Here is a 17,261-nt window from a genome sequence, read left to right as displayed (position 1 = left end):
AGCTAGAGTGAATCTACGAAAGTTTTTATTACGACTCAAGCAGGGCATGGATGAAGATGTCACTCAAATATGTCAAAGTGCAAGTTTTTAGGGGCTAGAATTTATCACGCCACCAGCTAATTGGGCAAGCGAGGGTTAATGATGATGATGAGGTCTCCTGATGGCTGAACTCAAGCGTATCAATTTGTCGAGCAGCCTCGTAAATTCTAGCTCCCAAGTAAGTATTCGCCTAAACTTTTTATCGCATACATAAAAATTGCTCAAAATTTTCCATTTTACCGAAGAATATCTTCGAGTGGCGGCGAATTAAACCTTTTATGTTGCATCAAAATGTATTCTAAAACACACTCGGTTAATAAACCCTCCTCTAGGAGCCTGAGAAAAATGCTATAAAAAGCTTATGTCCTTGCCGCATCCCGAGCAGTTTCCATGTAAGCGAAAACAGCTGCCAGGCAAAGGGAAATTTCCCAGGAAACGTTTACACAGAACAGAAAGGGGGTTAGCACGCAGAAGCAGTGATTTTTTATACTAAAATTATAGTTTATTCTTAGTCTAACTTTATAGTAAATTTGTACTCCTTAAAACAAATTCTTTTTAAGACATTTTTTACATTAACATTTTATATACTAATTTTTATCTGTGCACTAGAAAAGCCCTTAAATTTTTATACAATTTTATATAAACCGCCGAATGGTGGGGAACTGTGAAGAGGATTTGCTGGCTGGAGAGCAAAGTTTGTCTTGTTAATGTTAAAATAATACGATTTAGCTAAGCATAAACCGAAAATTGCGTGTCCCATCAAAGTTGCGGGAAAACTTTTCGCAATCGAAGTTTCCCCCCGCCAGATGGCGAAAGCTGACCTACTAAATGCTAATCAGCAACTTGACTTTCTGCTCGACGGCTCTTGGCTTGATTTCTTGCCCTTTTCAGTGTTTGCATAGGTAGGAAATAGTACGAAAAATCCCAAAAAAAAAAAACACAAAGAAAACCAGGACAAGGCAAGGGAAAACGAAAGTCAAATAGAAGTGAAATCATTCATGAAATCTTTTACAATTGACAAACAGAAAAGGATCTAGAGCTGGGAGATTTCCACAGCAGGAGAAGATGAAAAAAGCAGTCCGAGAGGAAGCATAAATCTTGGAGAAGGAAAGTGACCTAAATTTCCATTTGAAAAGACTGAAAAAAAAAACAAACTGAGCGCAAGGAGTCGCAGGCTAACAGCGAAAGGACTCTAAACAAAAAGCCAGGCCAGGCAGGCCTAAGAGAGAAGAAAAGTAAAAGCCAAAAACTGGGGGGTCACATTTCCATTTGGCAGATAAATTAGAGCGAATTAATTGCATTTCGTATAAACAAAGGCTAATTGGAACTCATTTCGCATGTAAGTGCCGTCGTGCATAGCAAATGAGAAAAGGAAAGCCGGGAAAACTAGGAGCTGTAGGTTAACAATAGGGATGGAAAGCGCCAGAACTCAGCCAAAGAGGCTGTCAAACAACTTGCTGTTCGCTTTTCACGTAATTTCCATTGTTAAAGGAAGAAGTTCGAGGCAACACCAAAGCAAATGATTGTCAAATAAATCAAAAACAAAGGGGAGACACAAGATGAAGTGTGTGTGAGAGAAAATGGGGTGGGAAAACCAGGGGGCAAGTGGCTGTGACAGGCGAAAAAAAAAGGGGATTGGGTGGCATCTATCATCGGAGAAGCAGGACAGGGGACTCCTGTCAAAAAGGTGACGAATCCGGTTCCCTCTCTCCCCGCTTTCCCAGGCCCATTTGTCAAATTATGAAGGAACGACCCCAAAACTCCAACTTCAGCTTCTTAAACAACTGAAATCAGTGCCAGGCGAGGCGCAAATGAGCCAGCATTTTGTCCTGCCATGTTTTCCAGGGTGGGGTTTGGGGGTAAAGGGAAATAGGCTATGGAAAACCCAAGGAAGCCAACTCAATTGTGGGGCAAGTTTTCAGAAAAGTGCGTGCTGTGCACTGAGATAAACATCAGTGTAATATTTTAAACTTAATGTAAGGATTTGCTTGACTAAGAGAACTTCCTTAGGATTTTCCTCAGTGCGGAGTTAGGCCAAGTTAACAATTGGGGACAAAAGGAAGAAACGGAAGCGGGAAAAAGGACATTCCTGCTGCTACTGCTGCTGCCAGTGCAATCTCCTTATCCCGTCGGGTGACCCACATTGCCCCCTGACCAACCCCTGCCATCCTTTCCTTTGGCCGTGATTGATAGCCACATTTGCATGGCTCTGGCTGTAATGAGTCTGCCAACGGGGACAAAGGAATCGGAGGTTTGGGTTTGAGTTTCAGAGAGGAAGCCAGAAAGGAGAGCTCCGAAAATAGCTGGGCAAAACGACGGATGCATGAGGGAAACTAGCGAATAAATCAAGGCAAAATGACGACACACATTTTTTGCCAGCTTAAAAAAAAGAAGAGGGAAATCCATTTTGATCGGGGTGGTCCATCACAGAATTCAAGCTGAGATATGTTGGCAATAATTTTTTATTTAACCCACTGACACGGCAACCCAATTTTGGAGACCCTTTATATCTAGGAGTGGTACTCACTTGCTAAATCCTTTGTAGACCGTCGCATAGGACCCTTCGCCCAGCGGTTCGAGTTTGACATAGGCCTCCTGCTTGCCAAATGGGGAGTCGCCCTGTGGGAAAGCAGAAAAAAAGAAAGCAAATGGAGTTGAGTGAAAAATGTATCATGTTTGTTAATTAATTAAGCAAAGTTAGTTCGGTGTGCGGTTCAGTTCGCATTACATTAGCGCGTGATGTAATCAGCGGGAATGAATACCCACTTCGGAAAGCCACATGTTTGTTTTCAGTTTGTTTTTCAATTACGCAAAAGCTTATGTTGGTTTTCCGTAGGCATACAAGGGAATATTTCAGCCTGTTTAATTAATTACTTAATATGAAGTTGACTCGCAGGGTAAACAAGTTTTTTTTTTTAAACTTTCTATTGTTTTTATGCGCTCAAATTAAGTTTTCCATATATATTTACAATGGTAATTTTTCAGAAGGGAATTATTTTTGGCTTTTTAATTAATTGCTTTATGTAAAGTTGGCTTTTGACCTATCAAAGCAGAAACATTTGTTTGTATCCTTAATGGCTTTTGTTTTATAAGGTTGAAGTGATAGATTTTTTGGCAGTGCCTAAAAGTATGCTATGGAATGTTTAACTCTGAAGTGTATGCAGTTCCTTAAATTGCCGTAGAATTTGCTGACGGCGCTACAACCATTTTGACAACTAGATTTTCATATTTAAGACAAAAAAATCTCAAAATCCAATACAAAATCTCAAAACAGAATATTTTTTTGATTTACTTATTCTAACCATTAATACTGCTCAATTTTCACCACAAAACTTGCGTACTGTTCTAGTTAAGGTAAGACAACTTCTAATAATAATAAGCTTGCTTAATCATATCAATTAAGCCTAATTTAAGTTTAAATCCTTATATTATAATTAGTAGTTGACATTTATTTATGAACGGGAACTCTCAATGCCTAGACAAAGGGTCCCAACAAGACAAATTTCAAAGAGAATAAAAATTTTCAATACTAAACTGCGCTCAGCATGGCCAACTCCATGCCAAAGCAGCTAGAAACAGTTGGGAATTATAGGGTCAGCCGAAGCGAAAAACCAGCGCACAGTTAAGTATGCTATAGAAAAATACCAAGTAATACTTACACCAAATGCACTGAATCGTTTGCGTCGCGGATGCGTTTCCTGCTTGTTCAGAAAGACCTCGGACTTGGGTCTGGGCGGCTTCTTGGGACGCATGACCACGTGCGAATGGTACTTCATCTCCTCGCGGATGTCCTCGTCCAGCAATTTGCTGTCAGAGGACACGGAAAGCTGTCTCTGGACGCGATCATGATGGTCGGTGCTGTCCGTGCTGCGCCAGTCTGTAAATACAGGAGAAAACAAAGCGGAAACGGAATACTTGAGTACGAGGCCAAAACAAAGTGAAGCAGGTAAAGACCTAAAGTAAAGGCCAAAATGCAAAGGAAGAGCCGCTTAATGAGCAGTCGTCGTAGTAGCAGCAGCAGACCCACTTAAAAACCAAATTAGTGGCCCCGCCAACAACCTACAAGTGAGTTGGAAGTGGATGGCAGGCTGCTCAAAGGACTATTTATGTACACCCGGACTATTTATGTACAAAAAGGCTATCTAAGATGGCATTAACAGAACTCTTTCCCAAGGAGTTGGGAGTCTTGAGAGAAGATTTTAATGGGCAAACGCTATTTGGGGTTACCATAACCTATTACTAACTAAATCTGATATTAAAAATCATTCTTGGCAGAATGAAAAACCTTTTCAATGCCTTTTTGTCAGCGTAGGAAAATAATTGCTAGATGGTCTTGGCATTTCTCATTTCCTTAATGAGCACAAAAGGTGCAGGAATGGAAAAGGAAAAGAAATTCTGTTGGCCAACTCATTATGCACATCATCAATATAGGATGAAGGACGAGGGAACCCAGGATCTCTGGCCGAAATAAATCGAGTCTGGCCAACCTTGAAATGGCCAGATTGAATGAATGGGAAATCGGGCTGTGGAAATTGTGCCATGTTTACCTCAGACTCGTTATAATAAAATGTTTCAAAAGCAACCACAGCAGCAGCAGCAGCAGCAGCTGGTGAAAGTTGGTCTAGGACAAAGTTTCGCACTGGCGGAGGTGGAACGCAGGTGGGCTATGCCTCTGCTCCAGGTGCGAAATCTGGGACTGGGTCACCTAGTAACCTGCTGATGATATTTCTTCATTCATTGACTTTGCGGGAGCCCTGGGTTTTGGGTTTACCTACGAGTTCACGCCCCGCCCAGCTGCGTTGGCTGTTTGTTTGGTTTTCTATTTGAGCACTAATTACATTTTAAATTATGTTTGCTTTTCCCCCCAGTTGCAGTTCGCTACGTAACCGTGACTGACTTTTCCTAGTGGACCAGCGGGGGGCGGTGGTATATGGGTGTGGCGAATGTTTTCCAACTCAGGTGCAGCAGCAGCGCAGCATCATCTGCTTTCGCTTGGATTATTTATATAACAAAGTTGCAGCAGCGCTGTAAATTGCTTTGCTTAAAGAGATTGCTCTTAAAGATTGAAGCTTCGTTTTCCATTCGAAAAAAAAAGGAAACCCAAAGACACACATCGCACTGAAACTAAATTGTAAATTCGCAACATGTTTCCCATTCGACTTTACTTCTTTTCACTTATTTCCTTTTTTCCGCCTCTTTCGCGCCTCCCGCCGAATCATAAAAAATTTAATATTCGCTCGCAAGATGTTCTTCCGGCAAGAGTTTTCCTTATTCCAGCAGAATGCTTGAAAAATTACTAACATAAAAATTAAAAATTCAACAGCAGCTGATTGTAGAAAAGAAAACTTTGAGCGGCCCACAGAGAGCCATAGAGTGAATGGGGCGGAGGAGGAGGAAAAGAAAAGCTGACGAGCTGCCGTTGAAAGATGAGCCAAAGTCCCAGCACGGCAAGAAAAAAACACTTCTCTATCATTTAGTTAAAAGAAAATTGCTACTATTTGGAGAGATTATTATGAAATGGTAGTAAGAAAATGCTCAAATGTTATTTGAAGTTCATTTTTGAAACATTAGATTTTCTTTTCAGTGCCTCATAGAGGGATTCACATCCTAAGCTCGGCATCTCTGTATGCTGACAGCGATTAAATGCGCAATATGCGCCATAAATGAGCCAAATAAAAGAAAAACTTCAATAAAACAGAATATATATTTCAAAATGTTCTCCTTTTAGTCTTCCTAGAGCTGTGCTTATACTTCCTATCCAGTCTAGTCGCTCAAGTGGAATGGCATTTGGCGTCGTCTTCTCCTATTTATATATAGATATATATATATATATATTGTCCTGGCAAATCAGCGAAGGAAGAACAACAAACGATGGCAAGCATTTGATTTGCAAAATTGACTGAGCATTGGAAAAGTGCCTGTAAAATTGGAAAATGAGAGCAAACTCAAAGGGGAAAGGGCTGGATATTCGCTGCTGGCTGCCTTAGAAAGCCCTTATATTGAATTGCTAGTTTATGTGTGTGTGTGTGTGAGTGCCCAGAGCAGCCAGCAAATGTCAGGCAGGAAATATGGCTTTTTGGCAACGATAATTGGATACGAGAGTGGCAATGCGAAAGTTGCCATTTTTTGGCAAGGATATTTTCGGGTCATCAAAACGATTATTATTATTTCCATTATTATGCTTGGCTATGGATATCGATTGGGCTTGTAGAAGGGAATTAGGGCGGAATGAGATCTAAAATGACTTTAAGGGCTTGGTTATTCTTGGGAAAATGTAACATTTAAGATATTTCCTTAAGACTTTTTTGGGTAACTTAAATTTCCTGCCGAAAACCTTCTCCCTTCTTATCTACACCTGACCCACTTCAGTTTTATCTACCTGCTGCTCCCTTGGTTACCTTTCGCCACACCCCATAAACTTATTTAGTATTCCATTCTCTCCACTCAACTCTTTTTATCACCCTCGCCGGTGGCTGCTCCTCCCCTTTACCATATATTATGTTTCCTCCTTCAACGCCTTCGTATAAAGTTTTATTGCATTTCCCCCCTTCCACACACATATCTTGCCACAAAAAAGAGAAGCTCTTGTATGAAATGTGAAAAATCTGTGACGCGAAAATCTTGAAATGCAAACAAAAATCAGTACAGGAAGCTGTCGCCGAATAAAAAGTGCTGGAACTAAAATAAGAGAAGATAAGTTGAGGGAAATTTGCTTGTAAAATGAAAACAATGAAAATTATGCAAGCGCATCAAGGAGAGGCACTTGCAAAAAAATGATAAAAATAGCACTGTGGGAAGGGGATCCTGGAGGGGGATAGATATGGCGGAGGCAGATGTCCGCGGAGGCTGTCGCTGATGTCTGGTATTCCCCTGCCCTCCCTCCACCACCTTCCAACTCGTCCTTCGACCAGGGTCTCTTGTTGATATAGTTATGCAAATGCTATGCAAGGATGTCACGTCCTCCCGCTGACTTAAAGCCACGCACACATGGGACAAATACAAAGTGAGTGTGCCAGGGGAGTGTGCAGAGCCTTTCCCATTCCACACTATTTTGAGTGCACTGAAGGAAAATGTATGTTCTTTAAGGATTTCAGAGCTTAAACTTAATCTTAAGTAGAATAAGTTGGTTTTGAGGAAGTTTCCTTAACCAAAGTAGGTTTCTTTTCTACCTACTCTCTGTTTTCTTTAACTTTTACTTAAAAGAAGTCCCAAAATTGTTTCCAGTGCCCCTTATTTGTTCAAAATGTGTGTGTGTGTGCCCTCCGTCTGCGGCCCCGTCCGCTGTTGTCCTTTTGCATTATTGCATATTATTGTAATTTCTGTTTACTATTTGTTTTTGGCTTTGCAACAATATTTATGTCTCTCGGGCCTGTCTGGAGGCTGCATAAATGTCATAAAAAGAGCGAAATCACAGCGGCTTGTTGCATAATGCTGAGTGGGTCAGCCGGCAGCCAGCCACTACTGCTGGGGGGTCCATAAAAAACCATAAAAAATGTGCACATAAAAGTTTTTACTTTTCATTTGCATAAGAATGAAGGTGGGGAGGGGGAAATCAGCAAGGGAGATATATCCCCCAACCGCCAAATATTATTCTTCCTTTCTTTTTTATATCCATGTGCGACTGTATAGGAATATATATGTATATATATATATTGTTATTCATATAAGCGTGTCGAGCATTTGCGTAAAAATTTAATAAAGCGACACTCGAAACTCGACACTTCCGCTCCGCTTTTCGCCCACTTCCGTTCCCCTTTCGCTGTTCGCCCTGAGAGTTGCCTTGGCCAGGAAATGGCATTTTGATAAGAGCGATGGCAACTCTGGCTGGCCATCGACAACGAATTTCAAATTGCCCAAAAAATAAAGCAGTCGAAAATCGTTTCTCCCTCGAAAAAGGATGTATCCATGAGGTTTTTTATCTGGCGACATCTCAGCTCCCTTCTCCCCCTTTCCTACTCCCCCCTCACATTCGCTGTTTATGTTTGTGATTTATTATTCAAGCAAGAAATTAAATTTTCTCTTTTTACTGCAGTCCAGCATCGAACTCTTCCCCTTCCCCCCAACTGTCTGCACGTTTTGGCATCGCTCTGGCCCCCCCATGTTAACCCTCTAGTTGCCATCGCCTTTTCCGTTTAGTGCCTAAAATTTATTGTGTTGTTGTAGAATTCAATTACAATACAGACAACGAAGACCAAAAGGCGGCAGAGGGACAACACAAAAATCGACTTGAAATTGGGGAAGCTTTTTGGGCATCTTCCTCTGGGGTGGCAGGCAGGCAGGCAGGATATGCAGTGTTGCATCCGCAAAATGTTTGCTTTCCATTTCCGAAGACTCTCCTTCCACCCAATCATAAACTCAGTTAGAAATGCCTGATTAAAGTGAAATTCAATTTTAGCTGAGCTGGGAAACTGACAATGTTTTTTGGATAAGAGAAAGTCTAGGAAAATTTAGGAAAATTCTTTGAGAAATATTTTGTTTTATGAAGTTTATGAAGGGAGTTAAAAGATATGCCAAGCTTTGTAGTTTAAATATTGGCTTTCCTTTTTCAAAAGTAATAACAGTGAACGTTCCTAGAAATTATAGACTAAGAACTTAGAAAATCAAATGAAAAATGTCTCTTTTATCTGCCCTCTTAAGGAATACACAAAAAGTTAAAGCAAGTCTTCAATATTCTTAGAAATATTTAATCTTTCTTTTTATACAAAACCTAACTAAAACTGAATTCAGAAAACATACCTAAATAACCCAAAACTTGTCAATAAAATTGCCTTACTATTTCTCAAAACCCAACTGCTAACCAAAAATCCTTTTAATCTTGGGAAAACTTCATATTTTAATGACCACCCCCCCTTGTTTGGTATGCAAGATTTATAGTCGGCCAGAATTCAATTACGGCGATGACAACCTTTTTTGGACCCAAGAGCCAGAAGCCAGAACCCACAGCCAGACTGCATCCTTGAGTCCTTCGCTAAGCCAATGGGCTTGTGCAAATGTCTCAATATGACAATGGTGGCCCGCTGCGTTTTGTCATTACTTTTGGCTGTCGCCTGCATTCGTCCTCTGTCCCTCCCCCTACTACAACCACCCCCCTTAACTTTTATTGACAAAAGGATACGGATGCTGCGAGCACAACAAGCTGACTGCTTGACATCTATTTTAATGACATTCTGAAAGCTTTGGCGCATAAAATATGGCAATTTAAATTGGCTGTCCGAAGAAAACTATTAAAAGTCTGGGCTACTTCCGGTACGCAAAGAGAGAGAGAGAGAGAGAGAGGGTTAAGACTAGTCAAGACATGCTGTGAGCAAAAAAGAATATTCAAAGTAACAGATTTTGCAGGGAAAGGGAAAAGGGGAAAGGGAATAATAATAAAAAGCATTTTACCTTGTGGTTTGTTATTATCATTTTTCGCAGACTCTTGTGCTAAAAATAAACAAAATAGAAAGAAATGGGAGGAAAATAGAAAATTAAAAAGTGTTTCATACAAGCAGGTAGCAAAAAAGTTGAAAACTATAACTAGGTAAGCAAGTCTCAAGGCCAAAAAGCGGTTAAAAGTGCATTTAAAATAATTTACGGCTTAACCCGGTTAAGCTCTGCCTTAGCCCAAAGACCAAAAAGCCACTTGGTCACGGAGTTTATCAAAATATAAGTTCAGATTTTATGATTTACAATCAATTAAGTGTGTGTGTGTGTGAGGGTGTGCTGGGGTTACGTTGATGGTCCTTTGCCCTCTGAACTTTGTTGACAAATAAAAGCATAAATCGCGCGTAATAATTGGCCGAAAACAGGAAAAGCCAAGCCAGCGAAGGGTAAGCACATTTAATGGCTTACACACAAGCGCATTGGACATGGTCAGGAAAGGGGACAATAAAAGCCAACAAAACAAGGAAAGTAAGCGAAGGAGCACATAAAAGTCGTTAAAAGATTTACTCTATTTCGGGTTTATGCACTGGGAAAAGTTTATTCAAAGGGAAGTTTTAGGTTTTAATAGGATTAAGAACATGACTTGTGCAGATCTTTACTTAACAATATCCTTAAAAACCATAAAATATATCATTAAGTAAGTCTATATCCCTTAAATCTTGATTTCAAAACACTTTCTCTCAGTGCACTCTACGTATTGTTTCCACTTTTCTCACTTCTCTTCCACTAGAGAACTTTTCTCGTATGTTTTCGATTTTTATTGAATAAGGAATTGACATTTGATTAGAGATTTGGGTTTTCTGCTGGGACTTGTTCTAGTTTTCGGGGCGTGAGCGCGTGTCTGGGATCTAAGCTCCTGTCCCTGGCGTTCATCACTTCCAATTACACTCTTATTTACGGCCAAAGAAAAGTGCAGAAAAACGGCAACGGAAAACAGCCAAGCTTCGGCAAATTGATTTGTGCGTGTGGATTAGCAAGGGTATTCTCTGGCTGCTTGTTCAAGGATTTTCCTCTAGAGGAGCTAGATACTCGTAAGGACTTGTCACTGGATGGTGTGTTTAATTACTCCAACCCTATATCAGAGGAAAATAACAATCGATTTCGGTTTGCAAAAGCATTTTCCAATTAGTCAAAGGAAAGGAAGGAAAACCCAAGAATGGCCAACGAACACGTACAAACAATTTTGAAAACGTGGCAAATTATTAATTGCTGACACTGACTACGAAGGTTCTTTATTTTTTTTGCTATTCCTGAATTAATTACCCACTCCCGAAGATTGCTAGTAACTCTATTAGTGGCCCGGAATGTGCCAGATTCAACACTTGAAACCCATTTTTCGATTTCGAGGCAGATTGCCACATCAATGGGTAAATCCCTCACAAAAGGCTCAAGACTTCCACAACAGACATCGACCACTTTGATGTTTTGTAATTAAGGCGTACAAATCCTTCCTCGTTCGAACTTTTCCTCTTTTTCTCCGCACTTTTCCGCACGCCACACATCCTGGCGAGACAGCCAGACAAACACACTCTCCCACACACCCACACACTCATATAGAACTCTGTGTATTACTTAACAAATTACATACAAATTACTTTACTACGTTTCCCTCTTTTGGGGATGAGTGTAAATTTTCCGCTCCACAAACAAAGAAAGTGGAAATCGCTAAGCTTTTATAGGGAATAATAATGAGTAGTGGTGGGTTTCTTTTACACTTTTCTTTACTATTTTCACATATAAATTCCTCTTTTGGGGTGCTTTTACACTGAAAGTGTTGGAATTTTACATTTCTAGAGATGAACTCCAGACTTTCCTTTCATATATCTCAGTTTTAGTACCGATTTCTTTCACGACACCATCCCTATTACTTCCCATATCACTTGATATGCCGCCTGTCATGTCAAAATGTTTGCTTTTCCTTCTCTGGCAGGAGTCTTCAACTTCTTCCTTCACTTCTTAGACATTTGTTTGTAATTCGCAAACAAAAACAAAAAACAATTGGCGGCGGCCCATCATTCATCATGTCATGAGCTTGAGCTTTTCGGGAAAGAGTTAAAAGATGGCGAAACATATGACAGCATATTTGTCTAAGAAGAATAGGCAACCCTTTCTTCTCCTACGCCGGCATTTAAATTGGCTAGGGAAAAGCGCTCGGGAAAAATCTGATGGCACCCAAAATGCCAGGCGGAGTGAACGTTGACGTTGATGGTAATTAAAAGCGAGTGGTTTTTCCTTCTAAAAGGGTTGAGTGGCGTTGGCAGTGTCGGCATGAAATGAAATTACTAACGGAAAATTAGCGGCATGGCACACATGGCGTATGCTTAATTTCCTGCCTTTTCCTTTGTCCCCTGCCACCGTTTTTGTGCCCGGCGAAAAGCGTGCTGGAAATTATGCTCATCATTGTGACACAATTAGCGGGGCAGCAGAAGCTGTAAAGGCTGGCTGGCTGGCTGGCTGCAGCGACTGCAACTTAACCCTAACGGATGTCGACGCGTCGTCCTGCGGTTTGGTGGCAACTCTGGACAGAGGCAGTGGGAGAAAAACTTAGGCTAGAAGTTGCTTAAATTAAGAATATATTTTGTGATTAAATATTAAGTATTTCTGTGCAAAAATCGTGCTATGTGCTATCTTTATCGTATAAAGATTTCTCTCAGTGCATTAACAGGAGACAGGAGAGGAGGCCAGGATATGCCGGCTGGCTAGGCCACTGCACAAACACTGTGAAATTTTGCCATTTTTCTATGAAAGTCATTTCATGCATGCGGAATTAGTTTATGTGCGCAATTTCAAAAGAAGTGCCACAACGAGGAAAACGGGAAGTGCAAGTGGGAAAATTTCACACTAAACGCTGGATATTATGCAACATTGTTGCCGGGTGTGAGATGGCCCCAAAAAAAAGCTGGTGAAACAGGAACAGGAAGTGAAAATGCCTTAAAAATATTTTGAGGTTTTGTGTCAGACAACCCAAAGGAGCAGAAAAGAAGACCACCTAACAATTTTAAAATTAAACAAGCCAAGCCAATCTATGGCCCTACGTTATCCAGATTAATTCTAGCCAACTTGGTCTTGACCAAAAAACCTCTATCAAATTGATTTGTCACAAATGCTCCATCAGAGAAGATTTACAACTTCAATTTGTCGTCTATTTACCAGCCATTCCCACCGCCAGACTCCTAAGACGTATCGGAAATTGCACAATAGAAGTGAAATGAATTGATTTCTAATGCGATTCTCTTGCCACACTCCCAGCACTTGGCCAGGTTAAGGCAAAGACGAAGAAAAAAAAAGGTGAAAAGTTTCGAAGTAGCAACAGGAATCCAATTTATTTGCAGTTGCAACTTCCTTCCTGCTTTCTCCATTCGCTGGGGCAAATATTAATAAGCAATAAAATGGATTTCGCTCTTCACTCCACCGTAAAATCCGGATAAAGATTTATCAATAATATTTTTACAACTGGTAATAAAAAATTAAGGACCATATAGAGAGAGAGCGAGCGAGCGAGCTGCTTGAGTAATTGAAAACGCTGGCTGGCTTTCGTTTTAATTAACTTCAAAAGGTTTGCTCGATAAACAAGCCCCCGAGGCATAGTAGAATTCCTTTGCCATCATCCGATTTCATCCCAGTTATTGGCCACTGATTTGCGGCAACTGCAAACAAAAGGCGCTGGGCGTGGCCAACTGCAATATATCATCATCCGTTGTTTGTCATTCCGGGCAGACGAAAAAACGAGAGAGAGAAAAAACAGCGCCACGCAAGTGCACAATGCCCCCGATGAAGTCTCGTCATATATGAAAACGCCGCATTGTTTGCCCCGCTGCGAATCGCTCAGGAAAATGGCAAAAATAGAGCAGAATCGCCGGGCAATAACACACCGGGCTATTGAGCGGGATTGGGATTGCGATTGGGATTGGGATTGAGCCTTCCACAAAGGACACACGTAGACAGTTTTAGCCCACAAAGCGGGCAAATTCAAAAGAGATGTTTGGTCAGTAAATAGGCCTCGCATTTGGCCCAGGGAGGTACTCTATGGATTGAAGTGGTACTGATTGATCTGCAGGATTTGACTAGATGGAGAGCTAGAAAGTACCCTGTAATGTAGGAGAGGCAGGATTGATGCATCCCCTATGGTACATTATATAGTTTTCTGTTCAGTTTCCCTACTCTAATAGATAATTGCTGGTTATAGATGGAAATAGAAGTAGATAGATTCAATGAATGAATCTCCACAAGCATCCATCAAAGCAATCTCCTTTCAATAAAATATGCAAATGAAACCACACATTTAATGATCAACTAATCGCAGGTTGATGGATACATTAGTGCAGAAATCTAGGCACTCTCAGCTTGATTACCCCCTTGCAAAATGACCAAAATGCTATGCCTATTCCGAAAACTCAATCATCCGGCGAATGCCTATATACCCTCAGTCTTTGCTCTGCGAAATGTAAACGACAATCAACTTGAAATGCAGCCCTCCAAAAACGTAATGGGAATAATTTGCAGCAATTTCATTCGAAAGGCCTCTCACACAGATACAAACGCACAGCACACACACACGCACATACACATGGACATGCTCCCAGTCACGTAAATGACAATCAAAATTTGAAGTAGTCTGTGTGGCAGGCAGGCAGGAAGGAAACGGAAACGCTGGCTGACCAAATGAAATGCGTAGGCCATAGGTAAGCCAGTGGGGATAAAGCCCGACGATGGCTATAGCCATGACTATATGACTATATGGGCATGGCGATGCCCCAAGGCTGTCACATTCAACACACATAACGGACGTTATCTGTTCCGAAGGCCAGGACAGGCATATGATGAGGAGGGAGTAGGAGAAGGGGGAATGGGTACAAGGACCAAGAGAATGTACTGGGAAAATGAGGAATTAAAAGGAGAAATTTTGGATAATTATTCAGAATTCTTTAAGTTTTTATAAGCAAATTTATAAGAAAGATCTACTAAGTTGTAGAACTTCATTTTTACACTTTAAAATGTGAAATTTCTCATTTAAAATATTAATTAAAACCCCACTTCTTGCTGTTAAACTTTTCTCTCACTGCAAGGATATAGAAATGGAGTGTCGGGGCCGGCTTTTCCCTGTGGACCAATACCCAAATGTATGGCAATGTGTTGGTGGGGGTATCTGTGTGGACAACCACATTTGCAAGTTGCTTATAATTTACGCACACCTAGGCGATAACTCTGAGTGTGTTTGTGTGTGTTTCAAGGATATCAGTTGGCTCACACACACAAACAGAGACAGGATAACCTTTAGTTACAATTTGGCCACCGCCCAAGAGCAGTATCCCAACCCCGAAAAGCATGCAGACCTCCCACCACCCTCAACCACTTTGTCATATTATGAATCCTAATTCTGTTTTTGGGCTTTGGGCTTCTAGGGCTGGGGGCTTATGACCCCCGAGGTCCTTCGATGACGTTATGGATACTTCAGCTGTCAGTCAAAATGCGCGCTGATTGCAACAGAAATGCCCTCAAGTTATCCTAATCCCCATTATCCTATTCAAAGGATACACAAAGAACAAAAACCTGATACATTTCAAGCTGGTTTTAGTCTTTAAGAGAGGGGATGGCCAGCCTTAAAGCTTTTTATTACCTCTTATTATCATTTTAATCCATAAAAAGGAACCAATAATATGTTTTACTATGAAATATCATAACTAATATCATTTTACTGCCTCTTTTCTCCCTGTGCACCTTCATCCTATTAACAACTTTAAGAAGGAAAACCTTCTAAGGCTCCCCCTTGTCCATTTTTTCGTCGTTGTTGTTCCTTTGGCCATTATTATTTTTATTATATCTGGCGATGTTGGCCAAGGAATTTATAATGACAAGCGAGAATTTTAATATTGTGCCACTTTCTTGGACCTGGGGGCGTGGCACTGCCCATGGGGCATTGTTAGCCCCAGCAAGATGCAATAAAAAATAGAAATGCTCATCAAACCAAAGGGGGGGGGCTGCTGATGTCTGGGCACTATTAAAAACTTTTTCAACACATTTCCAGGACCCGCCCTTCGGTTAAGGAATAATAACGGCGAAAAGGACGAATAAAAAAGGATGTTCTCTGTGCTTCAAGTTGGCCATAATGAGCTTAGTATGCATAAAGCGGTGAATTGTCAAAAGATATTTTCAGGACAATTTTCTTTCCCTTTTTTTTTTTTTTGTCATACAAACGGCAAGCGGGCTGGGTATAGGGAGTAGGACAATGGCGAAAATTGCCAGTGGTAAGCCAAAAGTTGGCGGGGCGTGGCTCGCCTTTGGATTATTATTAAGCTTTCACTTTGCTTAGTTGGGCAGGCGAAGTTTCCAAAAGAAAAATTGATTGCATTTGGTTAGGGAAGGGGGGGTGTGTGTGTGTGTGGGGAAGAAAATTGGGTGAAAATTTATAGACATGACATTTGAGCTTCTGGTGTCTATTTTTAAGGGTTTTAAATTTATTAACTTAAAAAGTTTTTGGAAGTTTTTATCCTTTCTTTTCAGGAATTAGCAATGCAAACTTAAAAAAAAACAAGTTGGCAGCACTTTCCATATGCAAATTTGCCTCAGTTGTGAAAACTAAGTTGGCAGCTCTTAAATAGAGCTAAACAAAGCTGTCCAAAGGAATAGCAACTTCATTTTAGATATTACGCTACTCTTACTAAGTTTTCACTTCATAATAAGCTGTAAACTTTATTTTCCATCTAAAATTCCAGCATAAACCAAGTTGGCACCCCTATCCCCGGCTAATGAATTGAGTTTGCGACTCAAAGAGTTGCTATACTTCTGCATTTGCCACAGTTATCCACAGTGGCAGCTCTTTTAAACAAGCCAATTAGCAAACTTTTCATTTATCAAAGCTGAAAAAAAGCCTTTGGCCTTTTGATAAGCTCACACTCTTTTCTCTTTGCCCCATTTCAGGCACTCTCTTACAGCAGCCGTCATGCAAATGCTGTGTACTGGCCGGAAAAACACTCGAAAAAAAAGGGAATGGGGAAAATCAAACGGAGAGAAAAATGCGGACCGCAAATTTTCCATGTCATTGCTTAAGTCGCTTCATTAGCCCAACCAAAAAAAAACCGAAAACCGCCAAAAAATTGTCTCACGCAGAATGACATCAAACAAAAAAGTGGAGAAAGGAAAACCAAGAGAATTTCCCAACCAAAGAAGAAAGGGAAGTAAACTAAATCATTAAAACTGAGAGAAAGGCTTTCAAATGCGGCGGAAAAAACAAGTCAGCGAAGGCGACATGTTTTTGCTTCGTTAATAAACTGCAACGATTCTGACAGAGGGTTGGGGGTTATGACCTCAAAAGGGGTGAGTGGGTGGTGGGTGTTTTGGGTGGAAGCCACAAGAAAGACGCTGCCTGAAACCGCAAGGCGTTGGGTAAATTCTGTGCAGGGATTCCGGTTGCGGCTGCCAGTTAGAATTTTAAAATAAACCGCAAGAAAGGCCCCTTAATAGGCGTGGAAGGTATAAAAAAGCAAACCGAAAATTGTCAAAGGGTTGCTAAAAAACAACACCCTTTCACGTACACCAAAGTGAAACAAAAAGATTTACTTTAAGTATTTTGCCAATAAATTTAAATCACAGACAGTTTGCCGGCGGAGCGAGAAGAAAGGGTGGCTAAAAAATAAGACAGGGCGGCGGCATTAAAAACAAACAACAAGACGCAGGATCCTGCGAGTCAGAGTACAAAATAAAAACAAACAAAGGCTCAAAGGACGAAGGATGGCAAAAGGAAAGCGCGTCAGAAGCCAAATAAAGCGTTAAAAGGATTTATGCCCAAGTTGAGTAGAGTT

The 17,261-nt window shown here is 40.8% G+C and overlaps 1 protein-coding gene and 1 non-coding gene across 7 annotated transcripts in view; both read right to left on the bottom strand.

Moving 5' to 3' along the window:
• The window catches only part of LOC108107751 (cyclin-dependent kinase 14), a 91,566-nt gene that overhangs the window by 5,997 nt on the left and 68,308 nt on the right, over positions 1 to 17,261 (bottom strand). For 4 of the 6 annotated variants that reach the window (XM_017215415.1, XM_017215416.1, XM_017215419.1 and 1 more), the window contains exons 5-7: positions 9,424 to 9,462; positions 3,699 to 3,916; positions 2,567 to 2,658 (exon numbers count right to left, since the gene is read on the bottom strand). In XM_017215415.1, coding sequence (XP_017070904.1) covers positions 2,567 to 2,658; positions 3,699 to 3,916; positions 9,424 to 9,462 — 349 coding nt within the window. The remainder of the gene's footprint in view (positions 1 to 2,566; positions 2,659 to 3,698; positions 3,917 to 9,423; positions 9,463 to 17,261) is intronic. The other 2 variants (XM_017215417.1, XM_017215420.1) reach the window with 1 other exon arrangement.
• On the bottom strand, positions 3,498 to 3,562 carry LOC121529925. The gene has a single exon (XR_005993696.1). It is a non-coding gene; the product is annotated as a U7 small nuclear RNA (small nuclear RNA).

Source organism: Drosophila eugracilis, unplaced genomic scaffold, assembly GCF_018153835.1.
Source record: "Drosophila eugracilis isolate 14026-0451.02 unplaced genomic scaffold, ASM1815383v1 contig_2088, whole genome shotgun sequence".
Classification (NCBI taxonomy): Eukaryota; Metazoa; Arthropoda; class Insecta; order Diptera; family Drosophilidae; genus Drosophila; species Drosophila eugracilis.
Note: the sequence above shows the minus strand (reverse complement) of the source record. Positions and strands in the feature narration are given on the sequence as shown.